General features: G+C 38.9%; 1 protein-coding gene across 2 annotated transcripts in view; it reads left to right on the top strand.

The window, feature by feature from the left end:
• Positions 1 to 25136, top strand: part of LOC116457271 (cytochrome P450 2C19) — a 55322-nt gene extending 30186 nt beyond the window's left edge. Inside the window, exons 7-9 of one of the 2 annotated variants that reach the window (XM_032136346.1) lie at positions 12478 to 12665; positions 19533 to 19674; positions 22315 to 25136. In XM_032136346.1, coding sequence (XP_031992237.1) covers positions 12478 to 12665; positions 19533 to 19674; positions 22315 to 22496 — 512 coding nt within the window. In that variant the 3' untranslated portion in view covers positions 22497 to 25136. The remainder of the gene's footprint in view (positions 1 to 12477; positions 12666 to 19532; positions 19675 to 22314) is intronic. The other variant, XM_032136355.1, reaches the window with a different exon arrangement.
• The last annotated feature ends 301 nt before the right edge of the window (positions 25137 to 25437 follow it).

Raw genomic sequence — 25437 nt, 5'->3', positions numbered from 1 at the left:
AACATCTGCCTGAACATTTGTAAATAATTCTAACTTGGGAAACAGAAAATTACAAATAGAAATAAAGAGACGTGGTTAAGTTTAAGAAAGCGCTAAAAATAAAATATAATCATAGCTGTCTTACCAGAGAACCATATTTATGTAGTCAGAATGATATAAGCAATGAATACTGATATCATAAAAATTGTCAACTAAATACATTCTGGAAAAAGCAGTGTAGAAAAATGAGTGTGTCTATCTGAGGGTGTGTTCAAATATGAGGTGAAAATGGAGATTAAATTTTTCATGTCTCATAATAAAAAATTATTAAATATAATCTACAAAAAGATAAGTAAGAAATAGAAACAAGGCCTTTATTTAGAAATGTGAATGTATTTTCAGAAGAAGCTGCTAGAATGTTCAAAATGGTAGATTTGGAAATTGTGAGAATGTAGAGAATACCATTGCAAATTGCAGACTCTCACACACACAAGCACAGATGCACAAATACACAGTTATATATATGCATAAATCTGTTAGCAAAATTTAATGTTTAAGCGTGTTATTTTGATGTAAAACTAATTCCCGTTTTTTTCCAAGACAGTAATTTCATAACTAAATTTATGCTTACTTTATGTTTTCAAACATTTCATTATTTTTATTTTTATTACTTATATATACTAATGTATAAGTACATACTGATTTATCTTTTTTCTTTTTTATATTTATGGGTACATAATAGGTATATATTAATATGTTTGTGGGGTACAGGAGATGTTTTGATACAGGCATGCAATGTGAAATAAGCATGTCATGGAGAATGGGGTATCTGTGCCCTCAAGCATTTATTCTTTGAGTTACAAACAATTCAATTACAATCTTTAAGTTATTTTAAAATATACAATTAAGTTATTATTGACTATAGTCACACTGTTTTGCTATCAAATAGTAGGTCTTATTCATCCCCACTTCCCTTCTCACCCCCCCACTACACTTTCAAGTATCTGGTAGCCATCCTTCTACACTTTATGTCCATTAGTTAAATTCTTTTTATTTTAGATCCCACAAATAACTGAGAACATGCTATGTTTTTCTTTCTGTGCCTGGCTTATTTCACTTAATGTAGTGCTCTCCAGTTCCATTCATGTTGTCGCAAATGACTGAATCTCATTCTTTTTTTATGGCTGAATAGAACTCCATTGTGTATATGTACTACATTTTCTTTATCCATTTGTCTGTTGATGGATATTTAGGTTGTTTCAAAGTCTTAGCCATTGTAAACAGTGCTGCAACAAACATAAGAGTGCAGATGTCTCTTTGATATACTTATTTCCTTTCTTTTGGGTATATACCCAGTAGTAGGGTTGTTGGTAGTTTTATTTTTAGTTTTTTAAAAAACAATATATATTTTTAGTTTTTTGAGGAACATTCAAACAGCTCTCCATAGTGGCCATACTAATTTACATTCCCACCAACATTGTATGGGGGTCCACTTATCTCCACATCCTCACTAGCATTTGTTATTGCCTGTCTTTCGGATATAAGCCATTTTAACTGGAGTGAGGTGACATCTCATTGTAGTTTTGATTTATGTTTCTCTGATGATCAGTGGTGTTGACCACCTTTTTGTATGTCTGCTAACCATTAATATGTCTTCTTTTGAGAAATGTCTATTCAAATCTTTTGCCCACTTTTGGATTGGATTATTAGATTTTTTTCTATAGAGTTACTTAAGTTCCTTATATATTCTGGTTATTAATCTCTTGTCAGGTGAGTAGTTTGCAAATATTTTTTTCCATTCTGTGGGTTGTCTCTTCCCTTTGTTTATTGTATCTTTTGCTGTGCAGAAGCTTTTTAACTTGGTATGATCCCATTTGTCCATGTTTGCTTTGAATGCCTGTGCTTGTGGGGTACGGCTCAAGAAATTTTTGCCTAGACAAATGTTCTGGAGATGTCTTCTAGTATTTTGCAATAGTAGTTTCACAGTTTGAGGTCTCATATTTAAGTTTTTAATCCATTTTGAGTTGATTTTTGTATGTGGCAAGAGATATGAGTCCAGTTTCATCCCTTTGTATAGGACATTAAATTTTCCCAGCACAATCTATTGAAGAGACAGTCTTTCCCCCAGTGTATGTTCTTGGTACCTGTGTTAGTCTGTTCTCATGCTTCTAATAAAGCCATGCATGAGAACAGGTAATTTATAAGGGAAAGACCTTTAATGGACTCACAGTTCCACATGGCTGGGGATGCCTCAAAATCATGGTGGAAGGCAAATGAGGAGAAAAGTCACATTTTACATGGTGGCAGGCAGAGATCTTTGCAAGGGAAGTCCCATTTATAAAACCATCAGATCTTGTGAGACTTATTCACTACTATGAGAACAGTATGGGGGAAACCACCCCATGTTTCAATTATCCCCACATGGCCTTGCCCTTTAGGCGTGGGGATTATTACAATTCAAGATGAGATTTGGGGTGGGGACATAGCCAAACCATGTCAGCACCTTTGTCAAGAATGAGTTCACTCCAGGTGTGTGAAATTGTTTTTGGATTCTCTATTCTGTTCCATTGGTCTATGTGTCTGTTTTTATGTCAGTACCATGCTGTTTTTGTTAGTATAGCTGTGTAGTATAATTTTAAGTGAGATAATGTGATTCCTCCAGTTTTGTTTTTTTTGCTTAGGATAGTTTTGACTATTCTGGGTCTTTTGTGGGTCCATATTAATTTTAAAGATTTTTTTTTCTATTTCTGTGAAGAATGTCATTTGTAGTTTGATAGGGATTTTATTGAATCTGTAGATTGTTTTGATAGTATGGACATTTTAATAATATTGATTTTTCCAACCCATGAACATGAAATATTTTTCCATTTGTCGTGTTTTCTTAAACTTCTTTCCTCAGTGCTTTATAGTTTTCATTACAGAGATCTTTCAGTTCTTTGGTTAAATTAATTCCTAGGTATTTAATTTATATATGGCTATTTTAAATGGGATTACATTTTAAATTTCTTTTTCTCATTGTTCATTGTTGGCATATATCAACACTACTGATTTTTATGTTGAGTTTGTATCCTTCAGCTTTACAGAATTTGTTCATCAGTTCTAATAATTATCTTGTGGAACCTTTAGGTTTTTCCTAGTATAAGGTTATATCATCTGCACACAAGGCTATTTTGACTTCTTCCTTTCCAATGTGGATAGCCTTTATATCTTTCTCTTGTCTGATTGCTCTTGCTAGGTCATCCAGTACTATGATGAATAACAATGGCAACAGTGGACATCCTTGTCATGTTCCTGATCCTAGAGAAAAGGCTTTCAGTTTTCCCCATTCAGTATGGTACTAGTAGTAGGTCTGTCATATAGCTTTTTTTATGTTGAGCTATGCTCCTTCTATCTCAAGTGTTTTTAATGAATTTTTATCAAGAAGGGATGTTGAATTTTATCAAATACTTTTTCAGCATCAACTGAAATGATCATACGGTTTTTATCCTTCGTTCTGTTGATATGATGTATCACACTGTTTGATTTCCACATGTTGAACCATACTTGCATCACAGAGATAAATCCAACTTGGTCATTGTGAATGATCTGTCTATTGTATTGTTGAATGTGGTTTCCTAGTATTTTGTTGGGGATTTTTGCGTCAGTATTCATCAGGTGTATTGGCCTGTAGTTTTCTTTTTTTGATGTGTCTTAGTCTGATTTTGGTATCAGGGTAATACTGGCCTCATAGAATGAGTTTGGAAGTATTCTCTTCTCCCTTATTTTTTGGAAAAGTTTGAGTAGGGTTGGTATTAGTTCTTCTTTAAATGTTTGGTAAAATTCAGCAGTGAAGCCCTCCAGTCTTGGGGTTTTTCTTATTGGGATAATTTTTATTACAGGTTTGATCTTGGTACTGGTCATTGAATGTTCAGGTTTTGGATTTCTTCCTGGTTCAGTCTCAATAGGTCATATATGTCTAGGGATTTGTCGATTTCTTCTAGATTTTCCAATATATTGGCATATAGTTGCTCATAGTAACCATTAATTATTCTTTGAATTTCTGCAGTATCAGTTGTATTGCTTCCTTTTTTATTTTTGTTTTTATTTATTTGAATCTTCTTTGTTTTTTTCTTAGTCTGGCTAAAGACTTGTCAATTTTGTTTAATTTCTCAAAGAAGCAACTTTTTGTTGCATTGATATTTTGTTTTGCTTTCTTCATTTAAATTTCATTTATTTCTGCTCTGATCTTTATTATTCCTTTTGTTCTACTAATTTTGGTTTTCTTTCTTTTTTCTTTTTTTTTTTTGTGTGCAGTTGCAAGATTTAATAGGGTGAAAACAGAGCTCCCATACAAAGGGAGGGGACCCAAAGGGGGTTGCCATTGCTGGCTCAAATGCCTGGGTTTATATCCCGATCATTGTTCCTCCCACTGTGCTCTCAGGCAGCAGATGATTGGCTATTTCTTTACCTCCCATTGTTGCCTAATTAGCATTTTAGTGAGCTTTCCTTACTATCTGATTGGTCATGTGTGAGCTAAGTTGCAAGCCCCGTGTTTAAAGGTGGAAGTGGTCACCTTCCCAGGTAGGCTTAGGGATTCTTAGCCTAGGAAATCCAGCTAGGCCTGTCTCTCAGTACCCCCTCTCAACAGGAAAACCCAAGTGCTGTTGGGGAGGTTGGCCAACGACCGTTCTAACTGCTTCCTGCTGAATTGGGGTGTAGTAGGGATGGTGCAGTTGAGATTTCCTTGGGAGAGGTGCCTTGATGTCATTAACATCGGAGCATGAGCTAGCAGGCTGTTCCAAGGGTCCGCAGTAGATCTTAGTCATGGACTGCATCTGGGGCTCCATTTGAAGAATGATTTGTAGTTTTACAGCTTCAATGCTGGAAGAGACACACTTAACAAGGAGGTTAAAGATACAGGGATTGAAATGTATGCCTGCAGTGCCTTTGGCACACTTCACAGGCTCTGACTATCTGCTTGATAGTTTTGAAAAGGCCTGGTGCAGTAAATAATAATTTGGCCATCTGATGGGTGCTATCAATGCCTAAGTGAAAAGTTTGGTGAAGGGTTTTAAGTAATTCCCATTGGTTAGCTGCAGGCAAATGTAATTTTCCTTTTTCAGTGGCTAGCCATCCTGAGGGGAGAAAACTATGTCCTCATGAGCTTACCCATTCTATTTCTCCTGCTGATTATTGGGGCTTGGTTTCCCAGAGGGGATTACCCCATACTTGGGGTCCTTCTATAAGCATTTCTAATGGAGGGTTCTGCCTTGCAGCTCTTTTGGCCTAAATATCTGCTTGGCAGTTCCCTTCTATTTTCCTTTCCTTTCTGATGACCCCAGCAGTGTAAGACTGCCACCTCTTTAGGTTTCTGTGCATCCAATAATAATCTCCTAAGGGCTTCCTGAGGTTTGATAGGTGTTCCCTCAGAAGTTAGGAATTCCCTTTCTCTCCATATTGCTGCATGGGCATGGAGGACTTGGTAAGCATACTTAGAGTCTGTATATATATTTACCCTTTTTCCTTCTCCTAATTCTAGTGCCCGAGTGAGGGCTATTAGTTCTGCCAGCTGATCACTAGTTCCTGGTGTGAGGAGATTACTTTCAAGTATTCCATTATCACTGACCACTGTGTACCTCACTTTTTGAAGTCCTTTTTCTACAAAGGAACTTCCATCAGTATACAAGTTGAGGTCAGGATCAATCAAGGGAACCTCTAAAATGTCCCCTCAAGTAGTGTAGTTTTGAGCAATTACTTGTTGACAGTTATGTTCTATCTTTTCTTCATTGTCTGGAAGAAATGTGGCTGGGTTAAGAGTTGCACAAGCGGACAGTTGCAGCACTGGCCCTTCAAGTAATAGAACCTGATATTTAAGTAAATGGTTGTCTGACAGCCACAAGTCTCCTTTAGCAGTGAGTATGCCATTCATGTCATGGATGTCCATACAGTAAGATCTCTTCCCTGTATTCTTTTAACTGCTTCAGATACTAAGTCTGCCACTGCTGCCACTACCTGTAAACCATGAGGCCAACCCTTTGCCACTACATCAGTATCCTTACTCAGGTATGCCATGGGTTGCAAGCTCATCCCTTGGACCTGCGTAAGGACTCCTAGAGCTATTCCTGTTTTTTCTGTGACATATAAAGAAAAGTCTTGCCCCATTGGCAAGCTTAACACTGGGGCTTGGGTTAGGGCCTTCTTTAGGGCCTGGAAATCCACTTCTGCTTCAGGTGTCCATCTTACTAAATGGGTATTGGCTTTCTGAGTTTCCTTAATTAGTGTATATGATGGTCTGGCTATTTCACCATACCTGGGAATCTATATTCGGCAGAAACCTGTTATGCCAAGGGACTCTCTTAGTTGCTTTAGGGTTTTGAGATGAGGATAAGCCAGTATAGGCTGGATACATTCCTCAGTGAGGGCCCTGGTGCCTTTGGATAATTTTAGCCCTAAGTATTTAACCTGCTATGAGCAAAGCTGAGCCTTTGGTTTGGAAACCTTGTAGCTACAGGTAGCAAGGAAATTTAAGAGAGCTTGGGTGGCTTGATGGCACAAGGTTTCTGAACGGGCAGCTAAAAGTAAATCATCCATGTACTGAAGGGCAAGAGTGTCCAGGTGTTAGAATTGACTCAAGTCTTGGGCTAATGACTGGCCAAATAGATGGGAGCTATCCTTGAACCCTTGGGGTAAAACAGTCCAGGTGAGTTGAGAGGTTGGGTTTGAAAGATCTTCAAAGGCAAACAAGAATTGAGAGTCAGGATGTACAGGGATTTAGAAAAAGGCATCCTTAAGGTCCAGGACTGTAAACCACTCTGCTTCCTCTGGTATTTGGGAAAGGGCTGGGTACAGCTGGGTATAGAGGGACAATGGCCTCACTGATAATCCTGAGATCTTGCACTAACCTCCACTGTCTGTTGGGTTTCTGTACTCCTAAAATTGGAGTATTGCAGGGGCTACTGCATGGTTTTATTAGGCCTTGGGCTTTTAGGTCCTTAACAATCTTTTGGGTCTGTGGGGGTGCTGCCTTTGGTAGGGAAAGGAGGTGGAGTCCTTTAGTTTAACTTAAACAGGACGGACATTCTTTGCTCATCTATATTGTCCTTCTGTTGCCTAGACTTTAAGATTAATTCCTTCCTCAAGCAGAGGACAACCAATGGGTGTTCCTTCTTCTATGTTCAGGTGTATAATGGCCCCTGGTTTTGCTAGAATGTCTCTCCCTAACAAGGGAGTGGGGCTTTCGGCATAATTAGAAAAGCATGTGAAAAGACTAAAGCTCCCCAGTCACAGCTTAGTGACTGGGAGAAGTATCTAGTGACTAGCTGTCCTAGGACCCCTTGGATAGTGACAGATCTGGATGACAGTTGTCTGAGACAGGAGAGTAAGACTGAGAAGGTCACACCAGTGTCCAGGAGACAGTTAACCTCCTGGCCCTCAATGGTCAAGCATACCCGGGGCTCTGTGAGGGTGATGGCATGGGCTGGGGCTTGCCCCAGGCACCCTTAGTCCTGTCCTGCTGCTGGATCATCTGGTTAGTGGCTTCTGACTCAGAGGACCTTCATCCCCTGGGGCAGTGGGCCTTCCAGTGGATTCCCTTGACATAAGGGGCACGGACGAGGGGGCAGCTTACTTCTACTTGGACAATCATTTTTAAAGTGTCCTTGTAGACTGCACTGGAAGCAAGCCCTATTAGGCATTTGATTTTCCCAACTTTTCCCTTTTCCAGAGCCTCCAAAGTCCACTTGCCTGGTATGCTTCCTCAATGCCTCCCTTAGTCTCTCCAGAAAGGCAGTAGGATTTTCTTCCTTTCCGTGTTATAGTGGACATCATTGAATAATTCATAGTCTTCCTAGTTTTCTTTAGTCCTTCTAGCATGTAAGTTAGCAAATGTTTGCGGCACCAATCTCCATGTTCTGATTCTGTGTCCCTGTGAGGGTCTACACTGGGAACTGCCTGCTGACCTGTGGGGAATCGTTCTCTTTACTCTGTTGTCATCCTATCATTGACCGGACTGAGATACCAGAGATTGCCAAACTCTCGGGCTGCAGATATGGTGGCACTTCTCTCATTTGGGGTTAGTGTCTGATTTAGCAGTAACATTATATCTCTCCATGTCAGATCAAAGGATTGCCCTAACCCTTATAAAACATCAATATAGCCATCAGGGTTATCTGAGAATTTACCTAGGTCTATTTTAATTTGCTTTAAGTCTGAGAGAGAAAAAGGTACATGCACTCTGGCTGGGCCGAATTCTCCTCCTCCCACTGCTTGGAGGGGGCATAATTGGGGAATATTGGCACTCTTTGTTTCATTGTTTACCCCTTTATCTATCTCCTTTTGGATGGTTTGGGTTGAAAGGGGGTCCTTATTAGCTGGGGAAGGAGTTGGGGAGACGCTGGGATAGGGAGGTAGACTGAGGGCTTCCTGTAGGGCATAAATCACACTTTTTACATAATTGTGAGTTGTCTGTTAATGAAAAGAAAGTTTGTACATATGGCACTTCACTCCATTTGCCTTTTTCCTACAAAAGAGGTCTAGCTGTAAGATGGTGTTATAATTTATACTTCCCTCAGGAGTCCAGGTTTCTCCCCCTTGAAGAGGATATCGTGGCCAGGCGGTACTGCAGAAGAATATAAGTCATTTATTTCTTAGCGTCTGAGGGTCAAATTGGTCCTAATTCTCCAGAATACATCTTAGGGGAATTTTTGCCTTGGGGGAAATGTTTCCCATCTGAAAAAAGAACATAGGGATGCCAGCACCCCTATTCATTTTCCGATAAGCATTAGTCCTAGAGCGTCCTCTATGGTCCTAATGCTTATTCCTTTCCAGGGTGCGTAACCACCCGTGGACCTCTGCTTATCGGATTAGTTACACTCACCAATGCAGCAGTCCTGCATCTGTTTTCCCACCTCTCTTGACCACAAAGAAAGGGGCCTGGGCTGTTGGATTCTAGTGGCCCTTTACCAGCATGCCCAACATTGTCTTTGCGCTCAGAGGTGAGTTCCTTTCCAGGGTGTGTAACCACTCATGGACCTCTGCTAATCGGATTACTTATGCTTACCAATGTAGCAGTCCTGCACCTGTTTTTCCTGCCTTTCTTGACCACAAAGAAAAAGGGGTGGGGGCTGCTGGATTCTAGTGGTCCTTTACCAGCATGCCTAACATTGCCTTTGCACTTAGGGGTGAGTCCTAGAGCTGGGCTGGGTTCCTGAGTATTTCATAACAACCCAGCTGCCCCATCAAGATGCATTTGCATAAACAACTGTTCTTATGCAAATTTGTTTCAGAGAGGGTGTATTGAACCTTTTGAGTCAGGATTGAGATAGTCTTTTGATTCTGTAAGTACTTTAAGGCTTGGCTGAGTGCAAAGAGTTTGCACGTTTGAGGAGACCAATTATTAGGCAATTTTTCTAACTCTGCTTCCACGAGTCTCTGTATCAATTACTGAATATCCATTGTGGTTTTTTCCTCACATCTGGGAAGAACCATCTATCATCCTGTCCTGAAGGGAGTTCCTCCTAAGTCTGGTTGGACTGTTGTATGGTAATTAAGATTTAAATCCCCTGTTAGGAAATCTGCTGGGTTAAGGGAATTATCAGTGGTTGGAGTTACATTACCTTTTTCTAACATAATAGCCCCATACATTAAGATTTTTGAGTTAGTGAGGTACATTTTTGCTTTTTTTAATTTTTTTTTTGACTTAGAATAACTCTGAACTGGTGTGGTGTGCTCGCAATGAGGTTTCCTCTAAAAGTTACTTTTCTACTTTTAGTTAAGCAGTTGTCACTGCCGACTGAATGCATTTGGCCCATCCGTGGGTTACTGGGTTAAGGATTTACTACACCCTTACTTACACTGACAACAAAGTGGCAATTATCAATTACAGGTTTTAAATTTACCCTGGCTTTTAAAGGAATAGGGCACAATTTTTTTTAACTATTTCTATCTTTTTCTTTCTTTTTCTCTTTGACTCCCTCTTTGTCTCTCTCTCTGACTCTCTCTCTTTGCCATTACAAATTTGGGGCCCTGGCAAGCGTGGTGGGGAATGGGTCCCACGTAACTGCCCATGTCAAGAGCTGTATGCCTAAATCAGGAGGGATACCAGGGATAAGACTCCCTGGGTTCATAGCCTAGGGGCCTAAGGATGCAGCGTAGAGTCTCCTTAGATCCCTTTAGAGATACAATTTGCTAGAGGAAATTAAAGTCTGAACCATTAGTACCTAGGAGGCAGGGATCAGAGGAAGTAGATTCAGAGGTAAGAAGAATTTTGGGGCTACACTTTCAAGAAAGGCGTGGTCAGGACCCAGGAGGTATGGGTCAGAAGGAAAGGTAGGGGCGCATGCATGGGTGACTGCTGAGTAGAGACTTCTGGCTGTGCCATGATCTCAACCGGCTACTGCCGGGAGTTCGGGACAACAGCTTTCTGCCTCTAGTCAGCTCTCAGCTTCCCCAAGAAAATTGAAAGTGGAAGCTGGCTCCAGGAGGACCAACATCCCCAATAGAAGGGTTGGGGGTTGTTAGAAAGCCCTTCCCCAGATAGCTTCACACCTGAGACTTAAGTCCGGTGGCCACGCTAATTGTTTTTAACTGGCCGACAGGTGCCTGGTATTTTCCTCCAGTTCTAAGGAAGGATAGGACAGAATAGCTAGTGAAAGTGGTCCAATATTACCGCTTTGGATGTCCCTTCGTGGTCACCAAAATGTTAAGGGGTGGTGGGGGTCCTTGCTCACAGAGCTCCCAAGATGGTGGTGAGCCATTTCCAAGATGGTGGTGGGCCACTTCCAAGATGGTGGCAAGCTTCGTGTTCTCTGACCTGGGGTTCTTGGCCTCACAGATTCCAAGGAATGGAATCTTGGGCCATGCAGTGAGTGTTATAGCTCTATTAAAAGCCATGGGTCATGGAAGAGAACTGTGGAACCCAGCAACTAGTGTTCAGCTTGATTAGGATGAACCCAGGCACTTAGCCATGCAGGAACAATGGCAAGCCTTTAGCCCTATCAGGAATGGCAATGGGCACATCACTGGATCAGGAGCACAGTGGGCAGCCTGCCAGATCTGGAGGGATGGAAGTCTGCAGCGGGTCTGCGATGGTGGCAAACAGAAGTGGTGGATGGCGAGTGAAAGCTCAGCTCAAGCTGTAACAAACACAGACCAGAAGAGTGCAGTTGCAAGATTTAATAGAGTGAGAACAGAGCTCCCATACAAAGGGAGGGGACCCAAAGGGAGTTGCCCTTTGGTTTTCATTTGCTCTTGCTTATCTAGGTCTTTAGGATTCATCATTAGATTTATTTGAAAATTGTCTCTATTTTTGATGTAAGCTCTTAGAGCTATAAACTTTCCTCTTAGTACTGGTTTTGCTGTAGCCCCTATGTTTTGGTATGTTGTGTTTCCATTATCATTTGTTTCAAGAAATTTTTGAATTTCCTTTTTAATCTCTTCATGGACCCTCTGGCCATTCATGAGCATATGGTTTAATTTCCATTTATTTGTGTAGTTTCCAAATTTCCTTGTGTTATTGATGGCTAGTTTTATTACTTGGTGGTCAGAGAAGATGCTTGATATTATTTCAGTTTCTTTGAGTGTTTTAAGACTTGTTCCATGACCTAACATCTGGTCAATTCTTGATAACAATCCATGTGCTGTGGAAAATAATGTGTATCTGTAGCAGTTGGATGAAATATTCTGCAAACTTCTATTAGATCCATTTGGTCTATAATGCAGATGAAGTTCAATGTCTCCTTGTTGATTTTCTATCTGGATGACCTGTCCAATGCTGAAGTGGGGTGTTGAAGTCTCCAGCTATTGTTGTATTGGGGCCTATCTCTCTCTAGTTCTAATTATGTTTCTTTTATATATCTGGGTGCTCCATTGTTGGTTGCATATATACTTAAAATTGTTCCATCCTCTTGCTAAGCTGACTGATTTATCACCAATTGTTATATTCTTTTTCTCTTCTTACAGTTTTTGTCTTGAAGTCTATTTTGTCTGCTTTAAATATAACTCCTGCTCTTTTTTTTTTTGTTTCCTTTGGAATGTACTGTCTCATTCCATTCCTTCATTTTCAGTCTATGTGTGTCTTTTTAAGTGGAGTGTGTGTTTTATTTTTAGGCAACAGATTAATGGTTCTTGTTTCTTCATCTAGTCAGTTTGTCTTTTGATTGGAGATTTTAGTCCATTTACATTCAGTGTTATTATTAAGGACTTACTTCTGCCTTTTTGTTATTTGTTTTCTGGTTGTTTTGTGGACTTCTCTTCCTTCTTTCATTTCTTCCTGTCTTCCTTTATTGATAGTAATTTTCTCTGCATATATGTGTACAGATTTTTCTTAATGCCTAGCTTAAGGCACAGTTACACATTTGTGTATCTGTAACAGTCCTCTCTTTAAGTTACACATACTTCCAGCACTATAATTTAAATTTATAATGTTTGGATACCTTCATCATTATTCATGTACCCCTGAATTGCTACAACAAATGTGCCATTTTTCTCCTTTTCCATCAGTTCTTACTTGTGTCTTGTCAGCTAAAGCCCAGGAAGAGATTGAACGAGTCATTGGCAGAAACCGGAGCCCCTGCATGCAGGACAGGGGCCACATGCCCTACACAGATGCTGTGGTGCACGAAGTCCAGAGATACATTGACCTCATCCCCACCAACCTGCCCCATGCAGTGACCTGTGACGTTAAATTCAGAAACTACCTCATTCCCAAGGTAAGTTTGTTTCTCCTACACTGCAACTCCATGTTCTTTTATTCCTCAGATTCACTGTATGATTCTTATCCTCTACCATCCCAGGGTGAGAGAAGTGCATAACTCCTATGTGTGGCAGTATTGGACTTTCTGTTGTTTCCAGTATGGGACTATAAAGATTTGTAACAGGTCTTAGTGTCTCACGGTGTGTGTTTTTCAGATTTATTCTCTTTCTTCAAGATTGTTCTGGCTACTCTTAGGTACTTATATTTCCAGATAAATTTTGAAGGTATTATTTTGTCAATTTCCCAAAACATTGGGCTAGAATTTCTGTCAGGGCAACATTAAATTTATAGGTCAGTTTGGAAAGAACTGACATCTTGACACCTTGAGTCTTTCTGTTTGTGAATATAATTATGCTTCCAATTTATTTGTGCTTTCTTTATTTTCCTAGGAATGTTGTGATTTTGTTGTCATGGCTTGCAAGTCTTTGGTTTTTCCTAGATAATTAATATTTTTGTTGTTGTTATAAACTTACAAAATGCCTTTTGATTTCTTTGTACTTGGTATGTTGAAACATAATTAGTTTTTGTCATTCTGATGACCTTAATCTATCAACTTTGCTAAATTTACTAATCACTGTTCATAATTTATCTCTGGATTCATTGGAATTTCTGTGTACAGTATACTGTATCTGTGTTAATATTGTTTTATTTCTTATTTTCCAATTCTTGTGGGCTTAATTTCTCTTTATTGCATTCATTATTGCATTGGCTAGAATTTCTAGGAGAGTGTTGAATAGAATTGCTGATAGTGGGCATCCTTGTTTCTCATTTCTAATCTGCAGAAAGCAGTGGAAGCTTTACATTTCAATATTGAGAATGATGCTTGAAGTAGATTTTGGAAGAAATTCTTTATCAGATTAGGGAAGTTTGCCCTCACATATATATAGAAAAGAGTATAAAAAGAAATAAGTATGCACATAGAGATGAATTTGTATTCCTCATATTGTTTAGGGCTTCTATGTTTACATTCACAAGGATTTGGTTTGTAATTTTCTTTTTCAGAATTTTCAAGATTTTTGATATCAAGATTATGCCAGCCTTATAAAACTAAGTGAGAAATGTTTCCTAATGTGAGTCTGTTTTTATTGCCTCCCTGTCCCCACTTTTCTTCTTGTGATCACTTAGTTGTATCTTTGAAATGCCTAATAACTTTTGGTTAAATACCAGATGTTATGTGTAAGAAAGTGCAGAATTTCAGAGGATGTTTATATCCTTCAAAGAAAGATTCATTCCTCTCCCATCGGCAGTCATAATGACATAACACCTGTTGTCATGATTCAGAATTGTACATAATGTGAACCCAGTCAAAAATTGACTGTTAGTGTTAGCTTAGCTCTCTGAGTTTCTCCTACCTCTGGAATCTTGAGACCAATTTTTGTCTTGGCAGCTTTACGATTGCCTTCTATCACATGGTTTCTGTGTTCATCCAGACACTCTAGTTGCCATCTCAAACCTAATCTTTTCCAATTTAACCAAGACATATTATTAGTAAAATTAAAAATAATATAACCTAAAGTTATATTTTCAAGGGGGAAAATCAATGAAATTGGTCAGGTTGCAATTACTAATGTCATCTTTTGAAGAAGACAGAATTGATAATTTACTGAGAGATTATGGGGCTTACCCTGAGGTCACTGATTTAGTACAAGAGTTAAGAGTTCAATGCACTCTATTTTCACAAACACAGGAGATAACCAGGAGAAGGCTTTCTTTTCTCAAAATTAGGGTCTGAGGGTAATAGTAATGAAACTTATTTCTTCTCCTAAAACTAATTAATGAGAAATATACTGAAGAATCAGGATGAGTCGCCAGTCTCCCAATCCACTGCATCAGCTTTTGTGACCTGTTGGAGGGGAATGCTGCATCTGATGAGCTTCTTCATTCACCTGCCTGCAGGGCAGCTCATGCTATGCCTGGTGTCTTTTGAGCCCTGAGAACCCAGAGCACAAGGGAATCACCCACAGAATCCCTTCTTCGTGGAACAGCCCTGTACAGAAAAGTGCAGCACTGTGTGGCCAATTCTACCCTCTTTACAAATCAGGCAAATGTGTTCTTCTGCTACAGGCTGGATCCACTTATCTAGGTGGAGATAATAGTCTGAGACAGGAATTGGCAAACTGTTCCTGTAATGGGCCAGATAGTAAATATTTTAGACTTTTTAGGCCATGATGTTTCTGTTGCAATCCTTGACGTCTGCTATTGTAGCATGAAAGCAGTCATAGAAAATGTGCAAATGAATATCTTCCAATTTTTATAGAAACAAATGTAAATTTCCCATAAATTTTTGTTTCAAAATATTTTGTTTCAAAAATATTATTTCTTATTTGCATTTGTTCAATGTAAATACTTTTAGCTCACATACTATTCAAAAACAGGTGGCAGGATGGACTTGTGCAGAGAGTATTGTTTACTGATTCCCAATATAAGACATTCCTGTCCAGTAGAATTTTCTGCAAAGGTGCTCAGTTGATTTGTGTCCTATTTAAAGAATATTTGTCAGCACAAGATTCCAAAGACTGACTTTTAACTTTCCCATAATTTTTTTGTTTTAGCTCTTATATTTACATCAATGACATGTTTCAAATTAATTTTGTAGTATGGAGTAATAATGGTCATGCTTCAATGTCTATAAATTTCTATTTATTCAAGTAACATTTGTTGACATAAATCTGCTTTGGTATCTTAAAAATATTTTAATATAGTACTTGTTTATAAATATTCAAGGGAATATTTTTTAAAACAAAATTTTAGACTATTTATATGAAAACTTAGTGGTAGAATTTTTCCTCACCTTTGTATTATAAAATTTTTAAGAATAAATAACATTACACACATATATGTATATGTACATATGGCAGTGTGTATATATATCTACTTTGCTATCTGTCCATCCATCTATCTACACCTCAATACTTCAGTATATGTAGCCCAATAACAATGATTTTCTCCTACATAATAATAATATCATTCATATTGTGGAGTTATTGATACAATAATATTATTTACTATACAGCTTATATTTAAAATTCCCCAATTTTTAAGGAATATTTTAATCACTTTTTTCTTTTTTTATTTTTATTTTATTATTATACTTTAGGTTTTAGGGTACATGTGCACAATGTGCAGGTTTGTTACATATGTATCCATGTGCCATGTTGGTGTGCTGATTTTTCCATTTCATCCATATCCTACAAAGGACATGAATCATCATTTTATGGTGATAGTTTCCATGGTGTATATGTGACATATTTCTTAATCTTGGGTTGGTTCCAAGTCTTTGCTATTGTGAATAGTGCCGCAATAAACATACGTGTGCATGTGTCTTTATAGCAGCGTGATTTATAGTCCTTTGGGTATATACCCAGTAATGGGATGGCTGGGTCAAATGGTATTTCTAGTTGTAGATCCCTGAGGAATCACCACACTGACTTCCACAATGGTTGAACTAGTTTACAGTCCCACCAACAGTGTAAAAGTGTTCCTATTTCTCCACATCCTCTCCAGCACCTGTTGTTTCCTGACTTTTTAATGATGGCCATTCTAACTGGTATGAGATGGTATCTCATTGTGGTTTTGATTTGCATTTCTCTGATGGCCAGTTTAATCACTTTTTTCTTTCAATTCACTCTCCAGTCAGGAAACAGGCACATAATTTGGGTATGTTGTCATTCGCATCTCCTGTAATCAAGAACAGCTCATTTCCTCTGTTTCCTTTCAGTATGTTGATCTCTGTGAAGAGTTGAGGCCTTTAGTCATTTAAATTTTCTTCGGGCTTGTTTTGTATAATTGTTTTCTGGATATTATATTCCAGTTATGACTTTGGCAAGAAAACTACACAGTACTTTGACTATTCCACTGAATCACAGTGGTGAGGCAGAGGCACATAATGTTACATATGCCATTATTGGTTATGCTAAGATTCTCACCTAATAAGTTGGAATCTGCCATATCTCTCCATTGAAGGAGTTCTGCTTTTTATGTGTAAATGATGAAAATCTATGGCATGATACTTTAAGACTGAACACCCTGTTTCCAAAGTCACACATCCAATAGTTCTATCTTTCATTGATGATCCTTGCCTGGCCTAATGATCTTGACCTGAATGGTTACAAAAGATGATTTTTTTCTAATTTCATTATTCCTTCTGTATATTTAAGCTATGATTAATCTGTAATGAATATCTCTCCCATATCTTTAAATGATGACAAACTAACTGCATGGCAATTAGAAGCATTTAATATGTTTTATACTTGTGACTATACTTGTTACCATCCTAGAAGACGTCATTTGAAAGTCAATCATATGTTTATTCACAAATGCCCTGTGAACAGACACTCTGGCCATTTCCCATGTCAACAGAGACTTCAACTTTATTTTATTTATTTATTTTTATTATTATACTTTAAGTTTTAGGGTACATGTGCACAACGTGCAGGTTTGTTACATATGTATACATGTGCCATGTTGGTGTGCTGCACCCATTAACTCATCATTTAGCATTAGGTATATCTCCTAATGCTAACCTTCTCCCCTCCCCCTACCTCACAAGAGTCCCCGGTGTGTGATGTTCCCCTTCCTGTGTCCATGTGTTCTCATTGTTCAATTCCCACCTATGAGTGAGAACATGTGGTGTTTGGTTTTTTGTCCTTGCAATAGTTTGCTGAGAATGATGGTTTCCAGCTTCATCCATGTCCCTACAAAGGACACAACTCATCATTTTTTATGGCTGCATAGTATTCCATGGTGTATATGTGCCACATTTTCTTAATCCAGTCTATCTATCATAGTTGGACATTTGGGTTGGTTCCAAGTCTCTGTTATTGTGAATAGTGCTGCAATAAACATACATGTGCATGTGTCTTTATAGTAGCATGATTTATAATCCTTTGGGTATATACCCAGTAATGGGATGGCTGGGTCAAATGGTATTTCTAGTTTTAGATCCCTGAGGAATTGCCACACCGACTTCCACAATGGTTGAACTAGTTTACAGTCCTACCAACAGTGTAAAAGTGTTCCTATTTCTCCACATCCTCTCCAGCACCTGTTGCTTCCTGACTTTTTAATGATGGCCATTCTAACTGGTGTGAGATGCTATCTCGTTGTGATTTTGATTTGCATTATCTGGTGGCCAGTGATGATGAGCATTTTTTCATGTGTTTTTTGGCTGCATAAATGTCTTCTTTTGAGAAGTGTCTGTGCATATCCTTTGTCCACTTTTTGATGGGGTTGTTTGTTTTTTTCTTGTAAATTTGTTTGAGTTCATTGTAGATTCTGGATATTAGCCTTTTGTCAGATGAGTAGATTGCAAAAATTTTCTCCCATTCTGTAGGTTGCCTGTTCACTCTGATGATGGTTTCTTTTGCTGTGCAGAAGGTCTTTAGTTTAATTAGATCCCATTTGTCAATTTTGGCTTTTGTTGCCATTGCTTTTGGTGTTTTAGACATGAAGTCCTTGCCCATGCCTATGTCCTGAATGGTATTGCCTAGGTTTTCTTCTAGGGTTTTTATGGTTTTATGTCTAACACTTAAGTCTTTAATCCATCTTGAATTAATTTTTGTATAAGGTGTAAGGAAGGGATCCAGTTTCAGCTTTCTACATATGGCTAGCCAGTTTGACCAGCACCATTTATTAAATAGAGAATCCTTTCCCTATTTCTTGTTTTTGTCAGGTTTATCAAAGATGAGATAGTTGTAGATGTGTGATATTATTTCTGAGGGCTCTGTTCTGTTCCGTTGGTCTAGATCTCTGTTTTGGTACCAGTACCATGCTGTTTTGGTTACTGTAGCCTTGTAGTATAGTTTGAAGTCAGGTAGCATGATTCCTCCCACTTTGTTCTTTTGGCTCAGGATTGACTTGGCGATGCAGGCTCTTTTTTGGTTCCATATGAACTTTAAAGTACTTTTTTTCCAATTCTCTGAAGAAAGTCATAGGTAGCTTGATGGGGATGGCATTGAATCTATAAATTACCTTGGGCAGTATGGCCATTTTCATGATACTGATTCTTCCTACCCATGAGCATGGAATGTTCTTCCATTTGTTTGTATCCTCTTTTATTTCACTGAGCAGTGGCTTGTAGTTCTCCTTGAAGAGGTCCTTCACATCCCTCGTAAGTTGGATTCCTAGGTATTTTATTCTCTTTGAAGCAATTGTGAATGGTAGTTCACTCATGATTTGGCTCTCTGTTTGTCTGTTATTGGTGTATAGGAATGCTTGTGATTTTTGCACATTGATTTTGTATCCTGAGACGTTGCTGAAGTTGCTTATCAGCCTAAGGAGATTTTGGGCTGAGACAATGGGGTTTTCTAGATATACAATCATGTCATCTGCAAACAGGGACAATTTGACTTCCTCTTTTCCTAATTGAATGCTCTTTATTCCCTTCTCCTGCCTGATTGCCCAGGCCAGAACTTCCAACACTATGTTGAATAGGAGTGGTGAGAGAGGGCATCACTGTCTTGTGCCTTTAATTCATAGTCTACACATAAGATTTGTGAAAACTGAAGTGATGAAACACAGCAGCAAGTGTGGACAGGCACTAATGCCCAAGCTTGATGAAAAGGACAGATTCAGAAGGTTGCACCCAAGTATGCAAGTACTCTGTATTTCAAATGTGATTGTGGGCATTTTTGCAAGATTATTGTCACTGGTCTTAAGCTCACGCCTCTTATTACTTCATCTATTCGTCGGAAATGGTACTGCTCTTCTTTGGAATGGTGTTTCCTCATCTGTACATAAAAAGATTTAACTGCATGATTACCACTGTTTCTTCAACCTTCGTGACTTGTTTACAGCTCAGTTCATCTATGTCTCTTGTTTCTAGGGCACAACCATATTAACTTCCCTCACTTCTGTGCTACATGACAACAAAGAATTTCCCAGCCCAGAGATGTTTGACCCTCGTCACTTTCTGGATGGAGGTGGCAATTTTAAGAAAAGTAACTACTTCATGCCTTTCTCAGCAGGTAATATACACTTATTTCCGTTTGTGTTTCCGGGTACAAGATAACTTTTTTTATCAGTTGGAACTTACATGTGCCTTCTCTGCAGTGGTGCAATTACTCTTTTTACATGATCAAGAGCACTGTTCTGAATGCCTCTGTGCTCCCTGCTCATGATACACCCTAATTATTGGGCCAGATTAGTGGGCTTTGGGGAGTTAATCCAATTCTTCCAAACTGAGAAAGCTGAAATATAGATTGGTTGAATTCTGCCTCTAGATACACCACTGAGGTACCCAAGAACTCCTCCTGGAAGACAAAACTAATAACATTTTTCTCACTAGCCATGAGGAAGTTATTTCACTCCAGAACCTCACTGAGTGTCTTCCACATGGTGTCCCTCACCCCCTAGGCCGGGCTTGTAGGATAAAATTGTTCTCAAACACAGCATAGGGTCATAAGAGGCTCACTTCTGGGTTTGGAAAGCAGAATAAACAGATCAATGTAGTTCAATAGGACTGAGGCTGTGATATAGGAAAGAACAGGCTGTTGGGGGTTGGGAGGTAGATGGAAAAGCTGTCTGCTTCTTGTTCTGTTATAATCCAAAATGAGACATAAGTAACTAATTACAGTAAAGACATTTAAGCTACATCAAAGGAGGCAGAGAGGATGAAAAGAAGAGAAGGCAGGACTATTAAAGGAGATAATGAGCCACAGGAGCAGGACATTGGCTCTAAATAAAGGATATTAGAATCTTTGCCAAATAACCGTGGAAGGGATCAGGGGGACATTAAGAATGTAGCAGGATACTCTGCAGTGATGCAGAGCACCATGCTCTTTCGCTAGTCATGGCAATGTTTTTTGGATGTTTGATCTACACACCTGTAATGTGTGTGCTGAGCATCTGGTGATAGAATCTCCTTCCTTTATTCTGTGACCTTTGATGTCTGCTTTATATGTGGCACTGTAGCTACCAAGATAACAAGGAAAGAAACATTCCTTCAAGCATTCACATTTAGCACATGTATCAGTCCATTCTTACATTGCTATAAGGAACTACGTGAGACTGGGTAATTTATGAAGAAAAGAGGTTTAATTGACTCACAGTTCCACAGGCTCTATAGGAAGCATGGCTGGGAGGACTCAGGAAACTTGCAGTCATGGTAGAAGGCAAAGAGGAAGCAAGCACATATTTTCATGGAAGAGCAGGAGAGACAGAGCAAAGAGGAAAAGCTACACACTTTTAAGCAACCAGATCTCATGAGAACTCATTCACTATCATGAGAACAGCAAGTGAGAAATCATCCCCCATGGTGCAGTCACCTTCCACCAGATATCTCCCCCAACACTGGGAATTACAATTTGACATGAGATTTGGGTAAGGACACAGAGACAAAGCATATCAGCACACAAATAAATAAACAAATAATAAATAAGAAATTATGATTCTAGGTGACACATGCTGTCTGTTTCTTCTGCCATATCAAAATACCCAAGACTAGGCAACTGATAAATAACAGAAATTTATTTCTCACAGTTCCGAAGGCTGTGAATTCCAAGATCGAGGTGTCAGCAAGTTCACTGTCTGGTGAGGGCCTGTTCCTTATAGATAATGCCCCCTCTGTATCCTCATGTGGCAGAAGCACAAAAAAAGGCAAAAGGGGAGAAATGGCTCCCTTGCATCTCTTGGTGTTATTATTTTAGCAAGGACACAGCCTTCCTGACTTATTCACTGCCTACGAGGCCTCATCTCTTTAGCAATGTTGCAATGGGGATTATGTTTCAACATATGAAATTGGGGGAGGCATATTCAGACAATAGCACATTTTTCATTGGAAGCATGAACATGATGTTGAGGAATCCCAGAGAAACGAACATTTTCTTCCTCAATGAGATGAGAAAGAGGGTAAAAAAGGAGATAAAATTTGACCTATGTCCTGACTGTGGCAATAGAAAAGTCCATCTTGGCCAAAAGGAGCAGCATGATATAAAACTTGAAACCTCATGGTTTGTCGGAGACTGATAACGAGTGGCTATGCCTAGAGCTGAGAGTAGGGGAGGTGAAGAGTGTAAAATGTGATATGGATCATCAGACTGGAAACAGAATGTAAGGGTCCAGGTCAAGCTATTTGGACCTTATCCCATAGGACAGACAGGGAAGCCATTTAAAGTGAGGGGATAACATGTTTAGACATGTGCTTCTGAAAATACTTAGGGGGAAAAAAATCTTTGGCTGCATATTGAGCCAGAAATACAAAGGGAAATGCCATACGTGAGCTTCTTCCCCTAAGCCCTTCTCAGTTCAACCCACTGGACAGGGAATGTATGTTTCTCAAGAAAGATTTTAATGAATTGCTTGACATGTAGCTGACACTCAATAAACATTTGTTGAATACAGGGTGCCTGATAAGATCTGAAGATAGGTGAGGAGTATGTATGTCCATTCATCGTTCAGTTGCCTATCCATCCATTCATCCATTAATCCATTCACCCATCCATCCATTCATTCATGCATTCACCCAACCACCCATCTATCTACTCATCCCTCCTACGATTCACCGAACTGTTCTTGCATATTCTGTCTGTGCCAGTTATAGAGACAGTGTTTGTCACTCTCACAGTTACACGTGAGGAGTAACTTCTCCCTATGTTTGTTATTTTCAGGAAAACGGATTTGTGTGGGAGAGGGCCTGGCCCGCATGGAGCTGTTTTTATTCCTGACCTTCATTTTACAGAATTTTAACCTGAAATCTCTGATTGACCCGAAGGACCTTGACACAACTCCTGTTGTCAATGGAGTTGCTTCTGTCCCGCCCTTCTATCAGCTGTGCTTCATTCCTGTCTGAAGAAGCACAGATGGTCCATCTGCTGCTGTGCTGCCCCTGCAGCTCTCTTTCCTCTGGGACATTATCCAAATTTCACTATCTGTGATGCCTTTTCTGACCCGTCATCTCACATTTTCCCTTCCCCCAAGATCTAGTGAGCATTCAGCCTCCATTAAGCAGAGTTTCCTAAGTTTCACTGTGCAAATATATCTGCTATTCACCATACTCTATAATAGTTACATTGACTGCCACATAATGCTGATACTTATCTAATGTTGAGTTATTAATATGTTATGACTAAATAGAGAAAGATGATTTGTGTATTATAATTCAAAGGCATTTCTTCTCTGCATGTTCTAAACGAAAAGGATTATTATTTGCTGAGTCAGGTTATTAGACCTTCCTTCCTTTTTGCATAATGCAGGTCAGAAATTAAAGAAAATAGAGTTCCAAGAGGCCATGCTGGTTCTCAAAATGATAAGGACAGAAAGGACACAGGGGAAGATGGTAGGGAAGCTATTTTGGCTGAGCATTACCAAAATTTAGAGTTACATGAGGATTGGATTTGAAAGTGAGAAACTGTCCAGGAGCAGCTCCAATCTCTAGGGAAATATTCAGAGGATCAGGTATTGGGAGGAATGGATATTAAATGTTCCACACTGGTGTTCCTTTTTTTTTTTTTTTTTGCGACAATGTCTCACTCTGTCTCCCAGGCTGGAGTGCAGGGGTGCAATCTCTGCTCACTATAACCTTCGCTTCCCAGGTTCAAGAGATTCTCCTGCCTCAGCCTCCCGAGTAGCTGGGATTACAGGCACATGCCACCGTGCCTGGCTAATTTTCTTGTATTAGTACAGACAGGGTTTCACCATGTTAGCCAGGATGATCTCAATCTGCTGACCTCGTGATCTGCCTGCCTCAGCCTCCCAAAGTTCTGGGATTACAGGTGTGAGACACTGTGCCTGGCCTAATGTTACTTTAAAGTGTCATTACTTTATGTCTAAATAAAGAATCAGATTACTTTTATTACTTCATGTTTCCAACTTTGAAGTAATAAAGTATAAGTATATGCTTTCATATTGCTGCTCATGTGTTTTGTCATGCTTCTCTCTTCAAACATGAAAAAAATTTCTTTTCTTTTTTCTTTTTCTTTTTGAAATGGAGTCCCACTTTTGTTGCCCAGGCTGGAGCATAATGGTGTGATCTTGGCTCACTGCAATCTCCACCTCCTGGATTCAAGTGATTCTCCTGCCTCAGCCCCCTGAGTAGCTGGGATTACAGGTGCCTGCCACCACACCAGGCTAATTTTTGTATTTTTAGTAGAGACAGGGTTTTGCCATGTGGGCCAGGCTAGTCTTGAACTCCTGACCTCAAGTGATCCACCCACCTCAGCCTCCCAAACTGCTGGGCTTACAGGCGTGAGCCACTGAGCCTGGCTAAATAAAATTTCTAAGAATTACCAGGGTTTAATCTTTTTCAGCTTCTCCTATATTATTTTAGTTTTAACGTTAGTGGGATGATAATTTTATGCTATTGTCCTAATATAATTAGCCTCATGTCATCTCCAAAGCATAGACAACTAAGTATCTTATGTTAAATTATGTTCACCACTCTTCCTCTCTTCTACTTGAAATGTAAGAAATAAGAAGTAACATAATTGATTATGCTCCTCACAGCTCATCTCCCAGAACAAGCTACTTACAATTTGGAATAGGTTTAAAGATAATATATGGGTACAGGTGTACATGTACTTCTATGCATGTGTGTGTACATTGTGTGTATTCACACATAATATATATATGTATAACTTGTGCACACATACATATAGGGTTAAATGTTTATTTACAATATTGGGCTCATATCACACACCTTGTATCAAAACTTGCTATTTTCCTACCAAGTAATATGCCAGCAAAACCTCTAAGGTGATAGAAACATAGGCAAATAATTCGGAGAGATAATAGAAGAGAAAGTGGAAATGGATATTACGTTAATGGAAAGATCCAAATGGAAATTACACATTATACATTTTAAACATTCTTCATTGGGAAATGATAATGTATTAATGTAGTGTTAGTAGAGGTGTTGGCAAACACCCATGGGTGAGATAAATCAAAAAGTTGTCTAGTCTGTTTCCTCCTGAAGACTGTAGTGGATAATCTGTTTTCCTGCCTATTTCAGCTCCTAAAGGCTGCCTGCATTCCTTGGCTCATGAACTCTTCTTTCTTTCACTCCAAATACTTGCTTCTTTTGTTACATCTCCTGCTCCTACTACTCTTATTCTCTCTCCCTTATGTAAAGACCCTTGTGATTACATGAAACCCACCAGTGTAATCTCTTCATGTCCAGACATCATTTAGCCTACCATACTATTATTATACCCACTTGAACAACCAAACAATTGCACTGATGATCTGTTAAGTATCTTGTTCAAGGTCACACAGCTTTTTAAGTGTCAGAGCCAACAATTGAACAAGAGCAATCTGACTGGAAAGTAGAAGTGGCTAACAACTTTGCTAATTCTCTGCGTTTATTTTTATTGTTTGTATTTCTTCCCTAAAATACATATTTCATATGAGCAGAGAACTTTATTTGGCTCACTAATGAATACCAGCCACCTGAAACACTGTTTAGAAGATACTGGCTCAATAAATATTTAATGAATGAATGACTACTTAATGAATTAATGTGGGCATAAAGGAGCATGTGAATTTATATATTCTCTTTTAAGGCCAATGGGACAATATTCATAGAAATGTATATGAACACCTCAGTCCTTCAAACAGTTTCACTTCTTGAGTATTCATGGATATCATTGAATGTATATGTTAATTACTATATATATAAATGCTTATTTTATGAGTGTTCATAATAGATTTGAAACAAAAATTTTACTGGAGGGTGTGAATAAATTATGGTGGATCTTTTTTTATTATACTTTAAATTCTAGGGTACATCTGTACAA

Source organism: Hylobates moloch, unplaced genomic scaffold, assembly GCF_009828535.3.
Source record: "Hylobates moloch isolate HMO894 unplaced genomic scaffold, HMol_V3 SCAFFOLD_3, whole genome shotgun sequence".
NCBI lineage: Eukaryota > Metazoa > Chordata > Mammalia > Primates > Hylobatidae > Hylobates > Hylobates moloch.
This window is presented reverse-complemented; position numbering and strand designations above follow the sequence as displayed.